The sequence below is a fragment of the Mustela erminea genome, chromosome 5, assembly GCF_009829155.1.
Source record: "Mustela erminea isolate mMusErm1 chromosome 5, mMusErm1.Pri, whole genome shotgun sequence".
NCBI classification, from domain to species: domain Eukaryota; kingdom Metazoa; phylum Chordata; class Mammalia; order Carnivora; family Mustelidae; genus Mustela; species Mustela erminea.
The window spans coordinates 113,873,357-113,898,793 of NC_045618.1; the positions used below are offsets into that span (position 1 = coordinate 113,873,357).

Genomic DNA, 25,437 nt, shown 5'->3' on the forward strand with positions numbered 1-25,437 from the left:
TGATGGGAGATGATAAAACGTCTACATGATAAGAAGGGAAGAGAGTAATGGCACTGTGACGTAGTGTTAGGCTACTAACACTAATCATCAGATGAAGAATCATCTGCTTCCAGACCAGACCACTGGTAACTGAAGCTGCAGAAAGGGAAAGAGGGATGACTGTAGCCTTGAGAGAGAGGAAATGTTTAGAGAGAAGTCCATGTATTCTTTCATATTCATTTTTTCATCCAACATATAATGACTGAGTGCCTCCTACAGCACATGTCCAGAATACACTGGATGCTGGAGACAGGAAGATGCCTCTGCTCTCTAGGAATGCTACATTCTCTCAAAGCTTTGCTTTATAGAAGCTCAAAGTGACTTAAATATGTTTAAGTCTCTGAAAATTGGGATCTAAGGAAATTGGTAAATTATGAACTGAGCACTAAATGATATAAGGTGTCTTCAACTTTCTCAGTATGAGATCTTTGTCCTGCTAAGTTGACTTTTCTCTCCAAAGAAGCCTCTATAAACCTCACACCATGACCCGGATCAGAACTACCACTCCCGAGCCACCTAGGCTCCACATGAATGGGGGCAACACTTGATCTCAGTGGCTGAGGTCAGGGCTGCTGGGTCCCAGCACTCTCCTCTTACTTCAGAGACTATGTCAGCACATTGTGATGCAGGAGCAGGAGCACAATGCCCAGAGCAGCCAGACCTCCTGCACTTCTTTTACTAAGTGGTTAGCTGCCTGCCCAATAGACATAAACACCTTCTGCCAAAGAAATGTGAGAAGTGTTGGAAACCTGCTGTTTGGAGACTATTCTCCTGAGTAGACATCCAGGAGATCTCCAGAGATCTATTTCAGCCTCACATCTATGTAAGTGACTGTGTGATTACTGCGATTTTTAATGTGAACCTGAAGAAGAAGGAAATGGACAACAGTTGAATGAATTCTAATCATTCAAGGGCAAAAATGTCTATTTCCTTTCCAACTTTCTCTTTTCCTCTTAGTTTCATATCTTACACTGCAACCAAAACAAGCAGAAAAGCTCAGAGACTTATATCTATCCGGTTACTGCATCTTTCTTGAAAATGATTTCATTGAGAATTTGAGTTAAAATGAAAACAAATTTTCTAATTGTTTTTAAATTTTGGTTTTCCAAGCCATTAACCCAATTTTCTCTCAAGAGTGAGAACTGAATGAACTTACAGAAAGACAGTCATTTTTAATTATTCAAATGAGAGAGAAGATCCAGAATATAGGGCTTTTCTGTTCAAAGCTGAAAGTTTAGCGGGGTGGGGACCCATGGAGAAAGATGGGTCCCAAACTGCCAAACTTTCTCAAAAAGTTTGCACTCTAAAGTGCAACCAGAACTGCCACATCAAATTGCGATGGACCAATCCTAAAAATATGTTTATTGGTGTGTTTAAATCTTATGAAAAACTAAGGAAATGCCATGTTTCATAGTGCTATGCAGAACCAATCTCAAAGCACAAGTACCACAGAGAACAGTTTTAACAAGTAATGGGTAAATACTGCCATTTAAGACCTTTTATGTAATTAAGGGCAAGAAATAACACACAGAAGAAAAAAACAAGAGAATGTAGGTGGTCAGAATTCTCTCAACGTTGCTGTAGGTTTGAAAAAAACTTGATAATAAAAAATCGGTGGGAAAAAGCCAAATGAGAATGGTAAATAGCAAATAATTATAGACAACAGTTAAGGGGTGTTTATAGACACCCCACCAAATTAAACAGTCAGAAAAGTCCCTGAAAACATTTCCATGTTGGCTCCCAGACTCCTTCACCCTCCCTATCCCAATTTCCGTTAAACTCAAGCTGTCACCAGTTCAAAAAAAATTCCGTCTTTGGTGAGTGCTGTGAAGTGTGTAAACCTGGCGATTCACAGACCTGTACCCCTGGGGATAAAAATATATGTTTATAAAAAATAAAAAATTTAAAAAAAAAATTCCCAGTGACTACATTTAGTCCTGGGAAAATCAAGACATCCCACCACCGCCCACTGGTGAATATACTTCATATCCACACTATTCTTAGCCCTAATGGGGCCTTCGTGATTTTGAAACAATTACTCAGATAGGGATGTCTGGTGATGTCACGGAAAGTCTGGAGCAAAGCTGAAGAAGTTCCACCCCTGAAGTGTAGACAGCTCATTGCTTCTCTCTGCTTGGTTTCCCAATTAAACTACAGGCATTCGTTTCTGGCCTGTAATCAGATTTAATATGGGCTCTCCCTACCTTTTCCTTTACTGAAAGTAGCTAACAGTGCTTTTTTGAATGACAATAATAGTGTAATTCTGCAGGAAAAAAAATGCAACCTTTTTTAAACTATCTGCTGAATTAATCTCCATTCAGTTAAAGCTGCTAAAGAGAGAAGAGGATGGGGAGGGGTGTTCTAATTAAAGGAAATAACAAAGAATGTAAAGAATCTGCCAGTGACCTAGTAAGCTGGGATCCATCTCAAATAGAATTAGATTCCTCTGTGCTCTGTAACACAGTTAAAAACCTTATACATGCTCTCTGGTACATTGCTGGCTTAATTAGAAGTATAAAACATTTAGTGAGCCCTAGTGAAAGGCAAAAAATTATTGGGAAAATATAAACTGTGATTGTGAAAACGAATACACAATTCTGGTAGAACAAGTTATAACAAAAGATTCTGTGTATCTGTGAAATGAAGCTAAGTTCCCAGGATAGCCTATAGCAACTCTGCTTTGTTCCTCTGTTCTAATTCATATAGTCACTCAAACCATATTTATTGTAATTCTATAACATATACATTCATTGGCCCTTTAATGTGATTAATCTATTTTAATACCAAAATTTACTTTTTCATTTATGAGTTTCATATTGCATTACTTTTCATTTATGAGTTTTATATATATATTTGTAATATTAATAAAGCAAGATAGTATGGAAATTTCACAAACAATTTGCATAGACAGGCCTTGCTTTATTTTTAAAATATATTTATGTAGAGTCTACAAATGTTGTGCTTATTAATGTGAATAACATTGTGGCAAATTTCACACGCAACATTTATCTGCAGACCTCTCATCATAATGACTATGGTCATGTCATTCTCTATCCAGCAGTGGTCATGCAAAAGAAACAAATGCACTAACGCATTGTCTTCATTTATCCTTATTAAAAAGGTATCCACAGAAATGGTGAAAATGTTCTAAGTTAGATTATGGTAGTGGTTGCACAACTGTATAAATACCCTAAAAATCATTCAAATATAGCCTTATTCTTTGTTGTTGTTGTTGAAGATTTCAGTTATTTATTTGAGAGAGAGAGCATAAAGGGAGAGGGAGAGGTAGAAGTAGACTCCCCACAGAGAGCCCAAGGCAGGGCTCAGTCCCAGGATAATGGGATCATGACCTGAGCCAAAGGCAGACACTTAACCCACTGAGCCATCCAAGCACCCCCAATTATAGCCTTTAAATCAGTGAGGTTGATGATATATAAATTATATCTCCCTAAAGTTATATTAAGAACTGATCCATAGATTAAATTTTTAAGAAAACAAAACTATCTGTAAAAGTCCAGACACACAAATTGGAACTGTTTTTGAATCATCAAAATTAATAACAATTTCTCAGAAGGGGTTGCTGATTGGTTGGATAGGAGGACTGGGGAGCTATGAGCTGTCAGGCTGCTCTTCTGTGGTCTTCCCACAGGAAAGCCCAGCAGAGCACGGGGAACTTGTCAGTTGAGGACCATGAATTACTTACTGCTTTGTAAGAGAAAATCATTTCTCAAGCATCAGTTTAGCCACTGGACACAATTAATTTTGGTACCTCTTAGAAGAGATAGTGATGTCCCAAATAGATTCACACCATGATTGGTAATTTCTGCTTTTAAAAATATTTAAAGTTGTAGGAAAACACTAATTATATATAACATCCAAGATATAGATAATATACAATGCTGTATATTTTATGTATTATATAAATATAATATATATAAATTTATAAAACTAGAAAGACACATATATACCAAAACTTCAATACTATCTCCAGATACTGAGAGCAAACCTAGTAAACAGTTAATTAAACAGGAGATAATTTTGCTTTTGGACTTTTGACAAAATGTGTAGTGGTGTGTGTGTTTAGCCAAAGTCGGTTTCAAAGCACAATTCATATGTCTCAAGAACAGTGCACTCTCAGGATATTACCAGACTAATTGGGGAGGTGGGAGCAGGGTTTGTGGTGTACAGATCAGTAATCTCAAATGGCAGTTACAATAAAAATAAAACTAGTTAAAATTCAGCACGCACTTACCATCTCTGCATGGAATTCAAAAGTGTCAAAATAATTCCAGAACAAATGTTTAGAAACAAAGAACCACCACACCAGTGAAGACAAAAGATTCTGTTACATGTTTAGCTTCTTAGCTGACCTCCCCTTTGTTCTGGAGTTCCAAAGGGATGAGAAGGGCAAGGCCTGATAAGGCTGCAAACCCACTGAAGCTTTTTCCTGTTCCTTCTCTGTGACCCTAAACCCACAGTAAAACTTCCTCCTTCAAGAGGTCATCCCTGATTGCTCTCTGGAGAGGCTGTTCTCACATGGAAGGGGTCCACATAAGGACTGTGCTGGGAAGGGGCATTCCCTAGTCCTGGTGTCCTTGGAACATTCACAGAGTAGCAAGAATTTGTGAACACCAGGCATACCACATGTGGTCACTTTCTTAGAGTGATTTTTTTTTTAAATATACACTATCACTCACTTCTGAATGAGCAAGAGTTGACCACTGCATTTCCTCAAATCCAAGACCCATCAATTAGTATACCCATTATGTTATGGACCACTGAGAAGGACAAAAATGCTGCCAATTACATAACTAAATGTTTTCTTATTACTTAGACGTTTTCCCCACAATGTCTCTCATATTCCACTCTATCATCCTCTGTGCATTTCAGTGCTCCACTCCAGTCTCTGGGAACTTCTTCCAAGCCTTTGACATGCCTTTTGAAAGTTTTGTACTGGAGCTTTCTTAACCACACCGGAAGGTGTCAACAAAAGGTTTTCAGGTAACTATTAGAAACACATTTTATTTTTATTTAAGTATGAATTAACATCAATGTTCTATTGGTTTCAGATGTACAATAGAATGATTCCACAATTCTATACATTCCTCAATGCTCATTAAGATAAATAGACTCCTAAACTACCTTTATCTATTCCACCCATCCCCCACAAACACCTCTCCCCTGGAGACCACCAGTTTGTTCTCCATATTTAAGAGTCTGCTTCTTTGTTTTGTTTTGTTTCTTTACTTTTACATATGAGTATATGGTATTTGTCTTTCCCTGAGTGATTTATTTCACTTAGCATTTTACTCTCTAGTTCCATCTATGTTGTTACAAATGGCAAGATCTTGTTTCTTTTTTATAGCTGAGTTATATTCCATTTTATATATCTAGATATCACATCTTTTCTTTTAAAGATTTATTTATTTATTTTAGAGAGAGAGCATGCACACTCAAGTGGGGGAAAGGCCAGAGGGAGAGGGAGAAAGACTCCCTGCTGAGTGTGGTGCCCAACATGGGACTCAATCCTACAACTTGGGATTGTGACCTGAGCTGACATCAAGAGCCAGCCACTTAAATGACTGAACCACACAGGAGCCCATATATACAACTTTATTCATTCATCTATCAATGGGCACTTGGGTTCCTCCCACATCTTGGCTTTTATAAATAATGCTGCAATAAACAGAGGGGTGCATATATCCTTTTGAATTAGTGTTTTTGTTTTCATTGGGTAAATACTCAGTAGCAGAATTACTGATCATATGGTAATTCTATTTTTAATTTTTTTATAAGATTTTATTGAGTTATTTGAGATAGAGACAGTGAGAGAGAGCATGAGAGGGGAGATGATCAGAGGGAGAAACAGATTCCCCATGGAGCTGGGAGTCTGATGCAGGACTCGATTCAGGAACTCCAGGATCATGATTTGAGCCAAAGGCAGTAGCTCAACCAACTGAGCCACCCAGGTGCCCCATATTTTTAATTTTTTGAAAAAGCTCCATACTGTTTTGCGTAGTGCCTGCACCAGTTTGTCTTCGCGCCAACAGTGCATGTGGGTTCCTTTTTCTCCACATTCTCACCAATATTTGTTATTTCTTGTCTTTGAGTTTAGCCATTTTGATAGGTGCACAGTGATATCTCATTGTAGTTTTTGTTTCCCTGATGTAATTTGTGTTTCCCTGATGACTAGTAAGGTTGGGCATATTTTCATGTGTTTGTTGGCCATGTGAATGTCTTCATTGGAAAAATGTATATTCAGGTCCTTTGACCTTTTTAAATTCAATTATTTGAGGGTTTTTGATGTTGAATTGTATAATGTTGAATTGTATAAGTTCTTCATTTATCTTAGATATTAACCTCTTCCCAGATATACCATTTGCAAATAAATTCTCCCATTCAGTAGATTGCCTTGTTCTCCTACTGGTTTTCTTTGCTGTGCAAAGCTTTTTATTTTAGTGTAGTTCTGACAGTTTAATTTTGTGTCTGTTTCTCCTGTCAGAGGAGACTTATCAAGAAAAAAATATTTCGGGGCGCCTGGGTGGCTCAGTGGTTTGGGCTGCTGCCTTCGGCTCGGGCCATGATCTCAGGGTCCTGGGATCGAGCCCTGCATTGGGCTCTCTGCTCCGCAGGAAGCCTGCTTCCCTCTCTCTCTCTCTCTCTCTCTCTGCTTGCCTCTCTGCCTACTTGTGATCTCTGTCTGTCAAATAAATAAATAAAATCTTTAAAAAATAAAAAAATAAAAAATAAAAAATAAAAAAAAGAAAAAAATATTTCTACAGCTGATGTCAAAGAAATTACTGCTTATTTTCAAAGTAAGTTTGTAGTTCCAAGTCTCATATTTAGGTCTTTAATCTATTTTGAGTTTATTTTTGTGTATGGTAGAAGAATGTGGTCCAGTTTCATTCTTTTGCATGTAGCTGTCCAGTTTTCTCCACACCCTTTGTTGAAGAGACTATCTTTTTCCCATCTCATATTGTAGATTAACTGACCATAAAAGTGTGGGGATCAATTCTGTTCCATTGATCTATGTGGCTAGTTTTGTGCCATACTGTTTTGATTATTACAGCTTTGTAGTATATCTTGACATCTGGGGTGTGATGCCTACAGCTTTGTTCTTTTTTAAGATTGCTTTGACTATTTGGGGTCTTTTGTGGTTCCATACAAATTCTATGATTATTTATTCTAGTTCTGTGAAAAAACTTTGTTGGTATTTTGATAGGGATTGCATTGAGCATCTGTAGATTGCTTTGGACAGTGTGGACAATTTAACAATATTCGTTCTTTCAATCTATGAGCATGGAATATCTTTCCATTTGTTTGTGTCCTCTTTGCTTCATCACCAGTGTTTTATAGTTTTCAGAGTTCAAATCTCTCACTGCCTTGGTTAAGTTTATTCCTAGATATCGTATTCTTTTTGGTGCAATTTGCTTTACAAATTGTTTGTTTTCTTAATTTCTTTCTGCTACTTCGTTAGTAGTGTACTGAAATACAACAGATTTCTGCATATTATTTTTTTACCCTGCAACTTTACTAAATTCATTGATCAGTTCTAATAGTTTTTTGGTGAAGTCTTTAGAGCTTTCTATTTATAGTATCATGTCATCAGCAAATAGTGAAAGTTTCACTTCTTCTTTACTAATTTGAGTGCCTTTTATTTCTTTTTCTTGTCTGACTGGCATGGGTAGGGATTCAGTACTATGTTGAACAAAAGTGGTAAGTGGTAACAAATGTGGTAACATCCTTGTCTTGTTCCTAATCTTAGGGGGAAATCTCTTAGTTTTTTTCACCATCAAGGATGATGTTAGCTATGGGTTTTGCATACATGGACTTTATTATGTTGAAGCATATTCCCTCTAAATCAACTTTGTTGAGGATTTTTATCATGAATGGATATTGTACTTTGTCAAATGCTTTTTCTGTTTCTTTTGAAATAATCATATTTTTTATCCCTTCTGTTATCAATGTGATATATCACATTGATTGTTTTGCTAATATTGAACCACTCTTACATTCCAGGAATAAATCCCACTTAATCATGATGAATGGTAAGTAATTTTAATGTGTTACTGTATTTGGTTTGCTTATATTTTATTGAGGATTTTTGTATCTGTGTTCATCAAAGACATTGTAGCTTTATTCTTTTTATAGTGTCTTTCATTTGGGTATCAGGATAATGCCAGCCTCATAAAATGAATTTGGAAGTTTTCCTTCCTCTTCTATTTTTTGAAAACGTTTGAGAAGAACAGGTATTAACTCTCCTTTAAATGTTTGATAGAACTTACCCGTAAAGCCATCTAGTCCTAGACTTTTTTTGTTGGGAGTTTTTTTACAGATTCAATGTCATTGCTAGTAATTGGTCTGTTCAAATTCTCTATTTATCCTGATTCAGTTCTGGAAGGTGATATGTTTCTAGGAACTTAACTGTGTCTTCTATGTTTTCCAATTTTTTGGCATATAATTTTTGATAATCTCTTACAATCATTCATATTTCTGTGATATCCATTGTTCTTTTTCCTCCTTTTCTTACTTTATTTATTTATTTTTAAAAATATTTTATTTATTTATTTGATAGAGAGAGAGACAGTCAGAGAGGGAATATAAGCAGGAGGAGTGGGAGAGGGAGAAGCAGGCTTCCCACCAAGCAGTGAGCCCAATGCGGGGCTGGACCCCAGGACACTGGGATCAAGACCTGAGCTGAAAGCAGACGCTTAATGACTGAGCCACCCAGGTGCCCCTGATTTTATTTATTTAAGTCTTCTCCTCTTTTTTGACAAATCTAGCTAAAGTTTTATCAGTTTTGTTGATAAGAACTAGCTCCCAGCTTCATTGATCTGTTCTGTGGTTTTTAGTCTCTATTTCATTTATTTCTGCTCTGATCTTTATTAATTCCTTCCTTCTACTGGATTTGAGCTTTGTTTGTTTAGGTTGGGGTTTTGTTTTTTTTTTTCCAGCTCCTGTAAGTTTAAGGTTAGTTTGTTTATTACAGATTTTTCTTGCTTCTTGAGGTAGACCTTTATTTCTATGATCTTCCCTCTTAGATCAGCTTTTGCAGCATTTCAAAGATTTTGGGCTGTTGTTTTCATTTTCATTTGTCCCCATGTGTTTCTTTTACTTAAGGACACATTTTTTTAAAATATTTTATTTATTTGAGAGAGAGAGAGAGAGCATGAGAGGAGAGAGGTCAGCTGAAGAAGCAGACTCCCTGCCAAGCAGGGAGCCCAACCTGGGACTCGATCCTGGGATTCCAGGATCATGACCCGAACCAAAGGCAGTATCTTAACCAACTGAGCCACCCAGGCGCCCTTAAGGACACATTTTAAATGGCAGTTAAATGCAACCTGTAGAGTACAATCAATGTACTTAATTTAATAGGAACAACCATGATTGAGTTTGTGCCTGCGCAGCCAAATAACCACCACCATGCAGTTCCCTCCACCTCTCACCATCAGAGAGTGATCATAAGGAACATTCCATTTCAGAGTTGTTAAGCTGAGGAAAATTATGTTTCTTAGAATGAATGACTCAGGAAGTATGAAACTGTAAGTGAGCAAGAGGGAACCCAGCCTAGCAAATGCTGAGTAAATTATACCTTTTTTTTTGATAGAGGGGCAGGTGTTGGTAGACCAGTATAGATATTCAGGTGCTCACCATGGGATAGCCATGGTTTTCACTGTTTCCTATACATCACTGCTTTGAGTTGGGTCATTTTATCTTCATTTTACAGATGAGGAGGTTGAGCTCAGAGATGTTAAGTAACGTGCCCAAGGTCTCAAAAGTAGGTGACAGAGCCCAAATATGAACCTAGATGTGTCTGACCCCAGAGTCCTTTATATTCCCACTATACCAGTTTCCATACTGGCCTTATGGCACTTTAGTCCTGATCATGATTTGGTTGCAGTTCACCTGGCCCAGGTAATCCTGAAGGGATTATTTAAGCCAGAATTTTATGAAGAGGAAAAAGTATTGTCTATAGTGACAGCAAGCACAATATGGAGGACTCTACACAAGGGATAACATAGTGAGTATAAGCATATGTAAGTATTTTCATTCATAAAACTATGAACACCAGCTAGAAAGTTAGTAATAGAGGCTACACTGGCTTTTTACAGGAAGAAGATAACTTGGGCTTCTTATGACCCTCCATTTTACAATAGTTATTTGAGTCTGTATTTCTTTCTTTGTCATGTTATCAAATGTCTTCCTTGGCCATAAGGGCCCAGGATTTCACTGTTTGACAGTTTCAGGCCGACCCTAAGCTATGAACTCATGATTGTCTGGCTCCACTCATCAAAACACTATGATTAGAATCATTAACAACAGCTTAGCTCAAATATGGACAGCAGCCCTCTGAGCATTTCACCCACACTGCTTAGGTAGAAAAATTCTTTCTAAGGCACAGACCTCTCAGGTATGAAATAAAATTAAGGATTTGCACTGTTTTTCCTTTGTATGCACTTTATTTTCTACTTTTGTTCCCTTCACAAAAGACTTCATCATGAAAAGGAGGAAGCCCAAACTGAAATGAGTTAAGAACTTTGTCTCCAAGAGAGGACTGTGGCTTGGCCCTGAGTTGAGGTGAGATATGTTGGTGCGTACTGATAAGACCAGATTAAACTCTACCTTGTCACACCTTCTTCCCTTTCTCCATTCTCTCTCCATTCCATCTTGACTTACTTTTCAAGCTTTGTTTGCCTCTTCCCCTCTTCTGGGAACTCAGTGTACCAAGGATGCTGCTTACAGTAATCAAGTTTTCTAGATCTCCAGAGGAGGCTCTTGAACTGATATGAGAGAGGCTGAGCTTTGAAGGACAAAAGTGTAAGAAATCACAGCTGTCCTGGAAAATGAAGGGCGGACAATTGCTGTGACTTTGCTTGTCACCCTGACCCAAAAGGCTGCTGACCTTTGTTCTCCTTCTGCCAGCATACCTTGCTCTCATCAAAAAATGTTCTTTTCTAATGATTTCTCTTGTTATGCTCCAGGAGATTCCCTATATATTTAGGCCCCAAAGGACCATCTGATGCTTTGATCACTTGCTATGTCCTCTGGTTCTCTAAGGCACCTTCACTGTCTGTCTACAAAATGATGATAGAATAGATGCCTTGTGCTATTGGGTAAGTCGTGAAGGAGAGAAAACATAGATGACAACAAGGCTTTCTGTCTTTTTTTCCTATCATGCAATCCCTACGAGGACTCTTCCATTGCTGTTGCAAAGCTCTTTTCTCGGAAACCTGAGGTGACTACAGGCCTTTTCACATGTTACCCTCAGACCTTGTTTATCTCTTCCATACCCCCTTTTACATCCCCCATCCTCTCCTCCGTATCTTTTACTTCCTCTTTCTTTATATTATTATTTCCATTAATTTCTTTAAAATAATCACAAACAATAGAAATATGGCAAGTACAGTACAAAAAACTTTCCCCCCAAATCTTTTAAGAGTAATTTGCCAATTTGATGCCCTATGACACCCAAATACTTGAGTTTCTGTTTCCTACAATCAAGGACATTCTCCTACGTAGCCAAAATTTAACCATCAAAATGAGAACATGTACATTGCATAATATCATCATTTAACCCTGAAACCCCCATTCGATTCTTAATATTTGTCCCCATAATAGACTGCATAGCTAACAGATCCAGTTCAGAAGCACAGTTGCAGTGAATTACTACCTCTCTTTAGTCTCCTTCAGTCTAGAACGGTTTTTTAGTCTTTCTTTGACTTTCATTATATTGACATTTTTTAAGATCACAGGCCAGTTATTTTGTCAAATATCCCTCAAATTGGATCTGCCTGATATTTCCTAATGGTTGGATTCAGGTCATGCATCTTTGGGAGCGATATCACAGGAGAATGCTCTGTGCTTGTCATTGCGTCTTACAAGGTGATGCACCATTTTGATTGGTCCCATTATTAATAGTGTTCACTCATCGGTCCACAAGGAGGGTGTCTGTGTGACTTCTTCACTATACTTTTTCCTGCTTTGAAATTAGTAAGTATGCTGGTGGAAGGTGCTTTGAATGATGTAAATTCTCCGTTCTTCACCAAGCTTTTAATTTATTCCTTTATTTATATCAGTATAGATTCTCATGGTTTCCTATTTTACGTGATCAATTCCCCTGTATGTAACTAATTACCCTCCTCTTCTACCATCCTCTCTCCTGTCAGACACTCTCCCCACCCTGCTAGGTTCTGATTTCTTATGCTGCACCTCCCGTCTGCCCAACAACAGAGGCCTCCTTGCCTCCTTTGGGGTCTGAGCTAAGGCTCCCCACCCTCCCCAGTACAGATTCCTCACTCTCTTTGTCCCAGCTAATAGATCTAGGACAAAACTGTTCAGGAATAAAAGAGAATAGGAAGAAAGAGGACACCTTTTGGATTCTCTGGTGCTCCCTCCCTTTCCTCCTTTCCATCTGTCCTGACCTGTTCTGGCACCTCTCACTCTTGCCACTTCTCACATCCATCTTTCTAAGCACACAAGACAATATTGAACCATGGGCAAAGGCATAATCAGTCAGACTAATCAGACTGTGAAGGTTTGAATCCTGGCTTGGGGACTTGGGTAAGTTACTTCCCCTGTATAAGCTTCAGCTGTGTGATGTATAAAATGAGCATTTTTTTAAAAGATTTTTATTTATTTATTTGAGAGAGAGACAGGGAGAGAGAGAAGCAGACTCCCCACAGAGCTGGGAGCCCGATGTGGGACTCGATCCCAGGACTCCAGGATCATGATCTGAGCCAAAGGCAGTCGTCCAACCAAATGAGCCACCCAGGCGTCCCATAAAACGAGCATCTTAAGAGTGCTACTTCATAGTATTTTCAGAATTAAACAAGATAGTGCATGTAAGGTCTGGTGCCTGCCACATATCAAACACTAAATACATTTCATTCTTTATTTAAAAAAATATTTTATTTATTTATTTGACAGAGATCACAAGTAGGCAGAGAGGCAGGCAGAGAGAGAGGAGGAAGCAGACTCTCTACAGAGCAGAGAGCCTGATATGGGGCTTGATCCCAGGGCCCTGGGATCATGACCTGAGCCGAAGGCAGAGGCTTTAACCCGCTGAGCCACCCAGGAGCCCCTAAATAAATTTCATTCTTATTTCCCATCCCCTATGTGTGAGGTGGTGGTGGTGGTGGTGCTTTTATCTCCCTCTCTCTCTTTTCCTGAATGCTTTTTCTTTTTGTCTCATTCTTTTTATAATTAGCTTTACTGAACTATTTTACTTTCTTGCTTTTCCCGATTTTTCTTACTTTCCCTATGTTCATGTATAGCTGTGCTGAAGGGAGGCATTGAGTTGCCGCTAGCAGAAGGTCTGATGGGGAATTCCCATGCCAAGAGTCATTGCTCATAGGATGTCAGGTAGCTGTGGTCTCTGCTTCCTATGGCCCAGGCTGGGACAGCAACAAGACGTGTCCACTACTTACCCTGTAGCTTGAACAAAAGGGAAAAAAACCTCTGAGAAGGGACGGAGGTGGAACTATGTATTCGCAGTGGAATACAGGAGCAGCTGCTTGCCAGTTAAGGACCCCTCCTCTAACTGGCATGGGATTTGTGAAGAGGGAAGGAGGAGTTCTTTTGAAAATATGAACAGAATTACATTCTGAGGCCTTGTTCCCTTCTTGGAATTCTGTCATTTCTGGTCAATAAAAGGTAAAATCCAGTGATGCCAACGCCACTATTTTTTTGTTGAAGCAATTTCTGGAGAGAGTCAGAGAAACTGGCCACTATATACCTCTCAACCAAGAGCTAAGCATCAGTCAAGGGTGAATGGTCAGGAAAACATGTTCTCAGTTTAGTATGGTTTGATACCCTATTTACCAAAAATAATAATAATAACAATAATAATAATAATAATAAGGGAAGGGTGGTAGTATCATTAATTATGAAGACAGAAAATGATGGTTTGCGGAATGTGGCACACATGTTTCATGACCTTCTAAAGAGGCCTTTCCTAATTGCCTTCATTAATTAGGGTTACCAGCCCCACACCCCGGACTGTGTAGGGACAAAGATCTTACCAATCATGTTCAGATATATCCCGAATGCCCAATGCAGTGTCTGGCATATCATAGATGTTGATAAAATTTGTTGACTCAAGGAGTAAGGAAGGCAAATTTATTATATTAAATTTTCTCTGTATCTGTTCATTGTGTTCCCATTCCCTCGACTCTCTGACGTTTGTATGTAAGCACCATGAAGAAGAACAAGAGGAACCCCACCACAAGGATCAATGAGCGAGACGCCATCTCTATCCCAACCTCCCAGGATCCAAGAAATCTTCAAAATATGTTGGATGGAGGAGAGTATGCCCCTTTTGTATCTCCTCCCATATTAGAGAGCAATTTTATCCAGGTAAATAATATTTGAGCCCTGAATAAAGTTCCAATAACTTCAGTGATTAATTTTCTCAAAGAAATTGAGAAGATTAAGAGGAGAATTATTCTAAATGTGACAAAGGAATGCATGAGACAATTAAAGGGAACAATTTTGGGACTTTAACCAACCTAAAATAATTATGATGTTAAAGGAAAATTCATTTCAAATTTTCCCAGCAAACTCTCACCAAGGAATTCTGTTCTAATGCCACCATAATTGTCATTCTATCATAATCTTCCCAAGATGTCATGAAGAGATTACAGTGAATTCAGAACATCCTGACACAGGCAAGCATTCAGATAGCTCCTTTCTTAGATCTAGAAGACATTTTAAAGAATAACATCTATGACACAACTGAGTATTATAATGAATTTTGGCTCTAGCTCTGAAAGTAAAAATTGTCAAATTGTCAGGAAGAAGAGATTTCTTCTCATAGAAATGTACCAACATCATGAATGAAACTGCATTTCAACACAGTTGAGAGCAGTTTTGCTTTCCGTAGACATTCAACATTAAAATCTCCAGACAAAGAAATGGGGAAATGAGTTCACTGTTGTAGGCTGTACCCTTAAACTCCATAGAAAGGCCATGACCGAGACTAATACAAAACACCCATTCAAGCAGTCCCTCAGCTGATTCTGCAGAGGGGAGATAGGGAAGACAACAGACACTTCCATAAACATGTTCTTTGCCCTGATGCCTGGGTTCTAGGGAGACCTCTTCACCCTCCAGAACACCAGAGGCAGGTGTTTAAAGAACATTAATGTTTAAGTAATGCCCAGAATAGATGTGATAAGTAATGTTTTGATGATTTTACCTTCTATATGTTTCTTTCCTACTAATAATCTTCTTAATTTTTCACACTTCTTTCCTACCTGCTTTTCAAACAACATTTTGCATGTCCTAACGAACCCTGAGGGAGGGAGGTAGACATGCCCCTTATCATAATTGGGTGAGTTATTTCCTTCAACATACACAACCTTTTATGGTTAGTATGTCTTTGGAAGCAAGTTGCGACAGTTGCCCCTGACCCAACTTTAAACAAAAAAGAACAACAGTTATCTCAAAGTAAAAGAGCCACAGGGCATCGGCTCCCTTGCAGGGAGTTCTGGAGGACCCAGGTCCTCTCTTGTGCTCTAGCCCCCCACAAGTTAGCTCCCCTCAGGACATTACATGCAAACAGCTGCCAGAAAGAGAAGAGGTGCTCTCCTCATAGCAACTTTTTGTGAGGACTGAGAAACCTTTCCTGGAGCCACCAGGAGGCCCCCCACTGTGTCTGATTGGCTGGGCCTCGGTCACATGGCCCTGTTGAAAGCAAGCACTGGCAAGAGGATGAAACCACAATGACCAAGGTTCATCAGTATTTAACCCTTGGGCCAGAGCACCATCCCTCAGGGGCAGTACTGGATGGATTCTGGATTCTGTTAATCAGGCATGGTTCTGAGCAGGTCTTTAGTGTGGGCTACAATCTCTTTCAGAGGAGATATATATATATATATATATATATATATATATATATATATATATATATATATATTTGTTTTTTAAGTGATTTTTTTTTGTTTTTGAGTTAACGTACAACTGAGAAAACCACCAAGTTTTGCCCCTCTCTGGCTTCCTTCACATCCCTGTCTGGCACTTTCCAGCCTTCTTTTCTTCCAACTATCAGAGACTTTACTGGCCAAGATTCTTGGACTTTGGGATTTTGCATCTGCTGTTCTTCTGCCCGAAAAGCTCTCCTGTCCACCCAGCCAGTTTAACTCCCACCTTGTTCAGGTCTCAGCCAGAGGTCTCTTCCTCAGGGGTGATTTCTCTGACCCTGTGTCTGGGGTGTGCTGGAGCTGGCTGACTAGTAAATAAATGTTCAGAAGATTTGTGAGTCCATCATTAAACACAGACTTTATAAAAAAATTTTAAAGATTTTATTTATTTATTTGACAGAGAGAGACACAGTGAGAAAGGGAACACAAGCAGGAGGAGTGGGAGAGGGAGAAGCAGGCTCCCTACTAAGCAGGAAGCCCAATGTGGGGCTCGATCCAGGACTCTGGAATCATGACCTGGGCCAAAGGCAGACGCTTAACAACTGAGCCAACCAGACACCCCACATATTATTAAAAATTAAATCACATTGGGGCACCTGGGTGGCTCAGTGGGTTAAAACCTCTGCCTTTGGCTCAGGTCATGATCCCAGGGTCCTGGGATCGAGCCCCACATCGGGCTCTCTGCTCAGCAGGGAGCCTGCTTCCTCCTTTCTCTCTGCCTGCCTCTCTGCCTACTTGTGATCTCTGTCAAATAAATAAATAAAAATCTTTAAAAAAAAATTAAATCACATAAGCTCATATACTCAAAACTTATTTTTCCTATTATATTACTACCTTTTACTGTTTTTATGCTCTTTAGGTTACAGACAAATGTCATTGAAGACTGCTGTGAGAATCAATTGACTACACTGAATTTAAAATAAAGTTTTGTTATATTATTATTTGTAAATTGTGTGTTACTCATCTTTTTTATTATTAAAATATATAATAAACGTGTATATCTTCCAACAGATATTTGTTACACATTTACCAGCACATCACTATTTGTATCCCCTCTTAAATCAAGTCTCTTGTTATATGCCTCATAGCACAGCATGCTGAACTTGTACTTGGTAATATCTCCTGCAATAATAATTAGTGACATACTTGTTTAATGTTCACCTTCCCTGATAGAATCCCCATGGTCCAGGGTCTGTGTCTGTCCATTCACTGTGATAATCTCCTGGAATTCGCATCAGCGAGTAATGGAACAAATGCATCATCACGGTTCATTTCTCCTTTATTTCCTGCACTGCTCAGGTAAGCACAGTTGTCAGGGCCATGCACTTTAGCAGAAAACTCCTCTTCCTGTTGTCTACCCTAGGTTAACAGGAGAGGTGAATCCATTTACCTTCATAACCGAGCCAACTGGGTGACTGTAGGCATCTGCTCTTCCAGTGAAACCCGCAAGATCCCCAACGTGATGCTTCTGGCACATCTGACACCTGAAGCTCAGAAAAATACAAAATCCCTGTTTCAGAGTCTCTTGACATCTCCTTCACCGCAGAACCTGGTGCTCACCAGGTGAGTTACAAAGGGAAGAGGTTAAGGATATCTCTGACAAGATGCTTTACCCCTGAGAAGCTGAAAATAAAAACACCAATGACATTTGCTCCAAGGGAGCATCTCATTTGCATCCTGCTACAAATGGCAAAGAATCATGTCCTTAAAGTCTGGGAAGGACAGACAAGCTGGCAGTCAAACAGGTAGCTAATTTTTTAAAATCAGACCCAAGTAACTAACTGAAGAGTCATTAGAAACTGGCTGTCTAGAACATGCTCTTCCTTCCCCAGCATCCCAGTTTCCATCAGAATTCACTCTGGTCTTGTCTCAAGCCACTAACTTGCCATATGACCTAGAGAAATCACTCAAATACTCTCAGTTTTGCAGGATTAACAAAGTGGGAAAACCCCTCACAATAAACAGTTGATACTCTGATTTTTTTTTTTTTTCCAGTTCGTCAGAGTCTTAGGAGTATAATTTGAGTGAGATAGCCCTCAGCAGCCTGGCTCCATGTACTAAAAAATCAAAGTTTTGAGGCTCAAAACTAAAAGCCAGATGCAGGAACATGGTGGCCACAAGAAGGTCCTGCCCAACCCTACGCCTGCCCCAGCCCAGGCCTGTCTGGGAGAAGAGCCTGCTGTCCTTCATCTCACTCTGCAAACTGCTACACAACACAAAAGGAAAGGCCTTTCAGTAGGTCTCCAGTCAGGCTCCCAGATGACCTTTGTGATTCTTTTCAGGTTCCTCCCTCTGCAGTTTGTGACCCTTTCTGTGCACGATGCTGAGAACATGCGCCTCAAAGTAAAGCTGGTGAGTGGTCGAGCCTACTACCTACAGCTCTGCGCCCCTGCGTGTAAACAAGACACCCTCTTTTGTCAGTGGGTGGAACTCATTTCCCTCTTGAATGAGGAAAAAGCCAAAGTTTCCAAATTGTCAGAAGTCTCAAGCCTCTCAGAAATCACGAATAGCACCGACATCACGGGCTCGGGGGACATCATGGATATTGCAGCCTGCACAACCCTACAGAGCCCACCCTTGTGCTTGTGTTCAGAACCTGTACATGCTGTAGAAAGCACTGATTTCTCAGATTTCACCGATGTCACAGACGTCACTGATGTCACCGACGTCACAGATGTTCCAGAAAATGAGGACACAGAGGCCCCAGATATAAATATTGTCACAGAAGTCACAGAAGTCACAGACCTCTGTGACGACCCAAACTGCTCGGAGGTCACAGTGGTGTTTGAAAATGATGACATACTAAGGGCCAAGCAAGAGGAAAAGGTAAGGGACATAGCAGACATTCATTCCTTAATAATTAAGAATAAGCGTGATAACCAACATCACTCTTCTTGGTTAACTCCTGAATACTGCTTATCAAAATACTGTGGAATGTGCTCTGAGTAACCTAATTTTAAATAATGGGATATTAGCCTTAAGCACTGGTATAAAGGAGTTACAGGGGGTATCCTGAAAGAGGCAGGGACTATCCTTACCATCACATTTATATGGTGAGGGGCGCCTGGGTGGCTCAGTGGGTTAAAGCCTCTGCCTTCGGCTCTGGTCATGATCTCAGGGTCCCAGGATCGAGACCCGCATTGGGCTCTCTGCTTGGCAGGAAGCCTGTTTCCCCCTCTCCCTCTGCCTGCCTCTCCGCCTACTTGTGGTCTCTGTCTGTCAAATAAATAAATAAAATCTTTAAAAAAAGGAAAGAAAGCTGTGGTGAGATGGAGGGAGCTTCGGGACCAGGGTCAGAAGACCCGGGCTGGACTCTTGCCCTGCTGCATAACTGTTTGGCCAAACCACTGGAGCTGTTTGAGCTGCATGAGTTTCCTCGTCTCCAAAACAAGGATATTAATGTCACATAAGGGCTATTTTAAGGTTCAAATGTGTATAAATGCACTACATTGAAGGATGGGGTGAAATTTCAATCGGTAAAAGTGAGGATGGAAATAGAAAAATAAAGTGCCAAAAGAAGTGAGTGGGTTTAGAAAAGGCTAGAAAGTGGAAAAACACAGCGGTATCCAAGAATGGTAGTTCAGTTCGGCTGGAGCATACTCTATGTGGAAAATATTAGGTTATAGGATTGGAAAGTTGTTTGCAAACCTTGAATGCCAAATCAAGAAGTATAGACATTTAAAAAAAATTTTTTTTTAATTAAATAAAATAAAAAAGAAGTATGGACATTGCTCTCTGGGAAAACTTTAACCACAAAAAACCCTCTGTGTGAGGGAGCGAAGGAACTGTGCTTTTAGAAAGATTACTCTGATGATAGCATGGATTGTAGATAAAGGCTTAAGTTTGAGGACCTACTGCTGGAAATCCTCCATGGGGCCCATCATAGAAAAATCACAAAGGGCAAGGATAGACATTTTACAGAAGAAGAAAACTGCCAATAAATACACTGGAGAAAGTTTAACCTCACCAGCAACCAAAGGAATGCAAACTTAGAAAAAAAGCCTATAAAACTGTTAATTGAATGAATAAAGATAGTCAGCGTTAGTAAAGGTGTGGTCAACTTGGAAGTCACATAGATTCATGGTAGAGATAAGAATTGGCCCAAACTTTTTTGAAATCATTATAATCAAGAGCCTAGGGGCTCCTGGGTGGCTCAGTAGGTTGAAGCCTCTGCTTTCAGGTCACGTCATGATCCCAGGGTCGTGGGATCGAGGCCCGCTTGGGCTCTCTGCTTGGTGGGGGGTCTGCTTCATCCTCTCTCTCTGACTGCCTCTCTACCTATTTGTGATCTCTGTCTGCAACTAAATAAATAAAATCTTTAAAAAAAAAATAGCCTAAAAAAGTTTATTCCCTTTGCCCCAGTGATTCCATTTCTAGGAATCTTCCTTAAGGAATTAATCAGAATGAAGAGTGAGGATTTAGCTATAAAGATGTTAATAATACTGTATATCACGTTTGTCAAAATGAAATAATGAAAATTTAAAAGGAACCTAAACACCCACCACAACGGAGTCAATAAATTGATATAAATCCATGAAGGGCAGGTGCTGTATTAATCTTTTTTAGGAGCGATCATAGTATCTGGCAAGATCATAGACAGTCAGAACATATTTGTTAAGTGAAAGACTACTCTGTAGTTATTAAAATTGTTGGGAAAATTTTTCTTAACCTGGAGAAATTTTCATGATTGAAAAAAGTTGAGTGAAAAATTAAATATGATCCCTATTACATAAAAATACATGTATAAGCTCATAAGCAATGTGGGGGGGAGAAGTCATATTATTAACAGCAGCTTATTTCCAGATCATGGAATTATAGGCAATTAATGTTTTTCCTTTTTATGCTTTTCTGTTTCCTACAATAAAATAACTTTAAATCCAAAAAAATTCAAGCAGTTTTTCACACAATTTGTAATGACATGAGGAAAATGCTTTTAATAAATCAAATGAACAATGTAGGATATAGAACTGAAATGTTATCACAAAGCAGACACATACAAAATAAAAGGACAAAAAGCCTGAATGAAGTGTGCCATAAGAGTAGTTATTTCTGGCCAGTAGCCCCAAGAAATTAATAGTTTTCTCCCTTCCACTTTATATCTTAGAGGATCTTCTAAATGATCTATAATAAAGGTGTACACATATGTGTTACTTTCATTGATGGAAAAAAAAGTTTTTCCTGAAGGAAGAAGAGTACTGTATTATTTTCCAGGGAAGTTAATAGAGGTGGTAAATGAGGCGGTGGCCATGGGAGGAAGGAGGAGGTGAGAGGGCACAGTAGAGAGACACAGTGTTTAGGACCAGCTGACCCGTTGCTCAGAGGCCCAAGACAGATTCTGAGGAAGGCAGTGAGTGGCTAGAGAGGTGGTCCATTGATAGAACCCAGGAAACTAGGAGAACAGGAGAGATTTTACCGTTTTAGTTTTAGGTGTGGGTTCTAACTCTTTTGAAAAATGAACTCTTTTGCCTCAAAAAACATGACTCATGTCACCTATTAGATACTCTTTAAAAAAAAAAGATTTATTATTTATTTGAAAGAGAGAGAGAGCATGCATAAGCAGGGGGAGGGGCAGAGAGCGAGCGGGGGAGAGGGAGAGAAGCAGACTCCCAGCCGAGCGCAGAGCCTGACACGGGGCTTGATCCCAAGGCTCTGAGATCCTGACCTGAGCTGAAATCAGAAGCTGGACACTTAACTGACTGAACCACCCAGGCGCCCCCTCACCTATTTGGTACTCTTAAATTAAGAGAACATCAGATTGGGGAGTAGGTGGCAAGGTATTTCTAGACAACCTTCTTTGCCCCAACAATTCAGAAAAAGGAAATGCTGTAATTAAGTACTAATTCTCTGGGGTAAGCTGACAGGGTTGTACCCAAACACATGAGCTTCTGAATTTGCGGTGTCAAGTCCCAGACTATCAGCTTCCACACAACACCAAGCCTCATTCCCTCAACCTTGCACTTGTGAACTTGAGGGCACCCAGTAGATACAGAATGAAATGATTGCTGTATTAGGTGTTTTTGCTCCATAAATTATCTATTTTTGTGCAATGCTCTCCTGTTACCTAATTCGCTGCTATTTATTTTCAAAGGAAAAAATGGGAAACACTCTGAAGCCTGGGTGTCTACGAGATACAAAAATTAAGAACGAGTTCAGAGAACCCTCAAAACATGTCACCATCTCAAATGTAACGCTGACTTTCCAAGGTGAACGATGTTTTCATACTACCTTGACTCAAGAAGAAAGTGACACGAGTTCATCCAACCAGCTGAGCACCAGATCCTCTGAAATAAAGACAACTGAACTTAAAAGCCTAGCTCTCAAGGCTGAAGAATCCAGGTATGTGAGGTGGGGAAACGCCCGGGTGCTAAGATGTGAGGTAACATGAGTAAGTGTATGCGCTAACGTCTCTGCCGATCTGGCATTTGTTGCTGAAGATTCTCAGCTATAGCTATGATGTAATCGAATGATGACCCAGTCGTCTCTTCATTCTCCACATTTGGTTTTAACCTTGCCTAATTTTTATCCTCCTGTCAACTTCTCACACCCTTCAGTTCACATTCTAGGCTCTCTGGTGTCAACTGCATGTGTTGAAGAATATAGCATAGAAGCAGAGTGTCCACATTTGGAGTAAAGGCACTCTCTCCCAGAGTGACTATGGGCACTCCTGCTTTTACTTTATACTTCTCTCCATATTCTCTACATATTTCTTATGCTTTTCTACATTTCCAACAAATAACTTCATCATCAAAAAAAATACTTTCATAATTTTATTTATTCTTTTTAAAGATTTACTTATTTAATATTTTAAATAGAGAGTGCAGGTGGGGGAGGGGTGAAAGGAGAGGGAGAGAGAAAGAGAGAATCCTGGAGCAGAACCCCCTCACCCTCCACCTCCCCACCACCCCCCACCCCCAGCTGAGCACAGAGCCTGACTCACGCCTCCGTCTCACAACCTTGAGATCATGACCAGAGCTGAAATCAAGCATTGGGTGCCCAACCGACTGAGCCACCCAGGTGCCCCTGTTTTCATCATTTTAATACTCAAGTGCAAGCTGAATATGTGAGAGAACTGTTATATTATAAAGATAAAAGTTAATCCAGTCATTTCAATGTAACACTTGAAAAGAAACCACAGAAACACCTAGAGATTTAAATGTTTACTTGAGCAAGAATGAAACAGGGAATGTAATGAATTATGTCTAAAATCATTTTAAGTATAAAGAACAAACAGGAGAAAAAAATTTTTTTAAAAAGAAAGAAATGAGAAAGCTTAAAAGTAATTTGAAGTGCTACAGAGTTTGGTTGATTCTTCAAAAAGAATGACAAAACAGGCAAACCACTTGGACAACTCTTTTAAAAAAATTTAAAAATTAGGGACGCCTGGGTGGCTCATTAAGTGTCTGCCTTCGGCTCAGGTCATGATCCCAGGGTCCTGGGATCGAGCCCCACATCGGGCTTCCTGCTCAGCGGGGGTCTGCTGCTCCCTCTCCTCCCTGCTCGTGCTTTCTCTCGCTCTGTTTCTCTCTCTCCCAAATAAGTAAATAGAATCCTCAAATAAATAAATGAATAATAAAATTAGAAATGTAAAAGGTCATCATCATGAGAACAATAGTAAAATGTTACTGAGAAAGATTATATACAAGTTTTCTTCAATAACTTTGAAACCCCAAGTTAAATAAATGACTTCAACAAAAAGGCAAGGAGGAAAACTGGCACTTGAGAACAGAAAAAATTTATCCAAGAGCTCCCATTAAAGAAAAAAACACAGCTGTGACTTTTACTGGACAGTGTTTTAGACACTCTAAGAATTACCTCTATTTAATGTAAAGTTTTCTTTTAAATATAGAAAAATTATGTTATATTCTCTTAATTTTTTGAAGCAAATAATTTGTCCGGATTATAAAGCCGGAAAGACAACACAAGAAAGAAAAGTCTCGATTAATCCTCCTTAAGACAATATATGGTAAATTCATAGAATCTTAGTATGCAAAACGTAGCGAACTTAATATAAAATTAAGGAAATATAATTTCCTTAATATAAAATTAAGGAAACTGTCAGTATAAGTCATTATTCGAAAGAAAAGCAGAAAAAAATCATAGATACTTAAATACATTTGAGAGACTTTGATATTCTTGATAAAGATCCACAAAATGCAGAAGTGTTCTCCTTCAGCACAGTGAAAAATATTTATTCCAAACTGGAGCCAAAATTGTTTTTAAAGAAGAAATTCTAGAATTGTGCTACTTAAAACTTAGAACAAATTAAGGATGTTCTTATTAACATTTCTATGTGATATAATATAAGGGAGTCTAGCAGTTGCAATAGAACAAAGAAATATGATGGATAAATAAGAGATTTTTTTTTAAAAATCACTCTTTGCAAATGGAAATTTGTATTTAGAAAATTTGAGAATCAACAAATATCTTGGTTTGTAAACAGTTTTAGGAAGGTCACAGATTATAAGATAAACTCACAAAATATTGTTCATTTCATGATTTTTATTAACAAACAAAAAAATGCACTGAAAAAGAATGTATTTTTCAAAAGAAGCAATAAAATTCAGATATTTAGTGAGAGTGATAAGAGACCTGTATATATGGAATTATAAAACTCTAATGGTAGAAGCACAAGATGACCTCAATAACGAAAATAAAGCTCTCTATCTGGGCAGCTATATTTAAGACAACAGAGATGACAAGGCATAAATTAATTTATAAATTTAATACAGTACCAATGATCTAAATAGCATATCTCAGATAAATTATACAATTATAGAAAGTATGTGGAAAAAATAGGGGTAAGAATCTCAAGGAAACCACTGGGGCTGGAAAATGTCTAGAGGTTGTATAAAACCTTAAGCCATATTATAATTAAATGGCCACCAGTGAAAAGTTTAGGATATAGAAATTATGATAGTAAAATAGATTCAAACTGATAGAGGTCTGAAAGAAACATGAGAAAAAGCAAAACTCTAGAATATGTTGGTTAAAGATCTATGCTGTACTACAAAAAATAATTTCAGATGGGTAAAGAGTCAGATATTTTAAAACTAAAATAAACTAAAAGAAAATGGAATGGTTGAATTGCTTCGGTAGCAGAAGAAAGATCACTTTCCCTTTGAAGTAACAAAAGATATTTTCGATAGCACAGTTTGATCCATTCATTCAATAATATTAACTGAGGACTTTGTGTGTTTTAGGCACTAGGGGTACAGCTGTGAAAACAAGTTAGAGGCTCTTTCATTCTAGTGGAGAATATAGATCACACACAAACAAAATACATTATGCCAGCTGGAATGTACTGTGATAAAAACAAAAATGAGTTACAGACTAGAAACAGGGATTTGAGGAGGAGGAAGGATATCTTTCAGTGGTCAGGGACAGCTTCTCTGAGGAAGGGCAGAGGTCTGAAAGAAGGGTGGAGCTCTTGGGGAATAGAGTTCCAGGCCAATTGATTATCTAACAATTATAAACATCT

The 25,437-nt window shown here is 38.8% G+C and overlaps 1 protein-coding gene across 2 annotated transcripts in view; it reads left to right on the forward strand.

Annotated features, from left to right (window-relative positions):
* The first annotated feature begins 357 nt into the window (after positions 1–357).
* The window catches only part of FAM71D (family with sequence similarity 71 member D), a 31,516-nt gene continuing 6,436 nt past the window's right edge, over positions 358–25,437 (forward strand). Inside the window, exons 1-6 of one of the 2 annotated variants that reach the window (XM_032344544.1) lie at positions 358–862; positions 10,530–10,617; positions 14,232–14,394; positions 17,323–17,522; positions 18,242–18,785; positions 22,048–22,295. In XM_032344544.1, coding sequence (XP_032200435.1) covers positions 14,236–14,394; positions 17,323–17,522; positions 18,242–18,785; positions 22,048–22,295 — 1,151 coding nt within the window. In that variant the 5' untranslated portion in view covers positions 358–862; positions 10,530–10,617; positions 14,232–14,235. The remainder of the gene's footprint in view (positions 863–10,529; positions 10,618–14,231; positions 14,395–17,322; positions 17,523–18,241; positions 18,786–22,047; positions 22,296–25,437) is intronic. The other variant, XM_032344545.1, reaches the window with a different exon arrangement.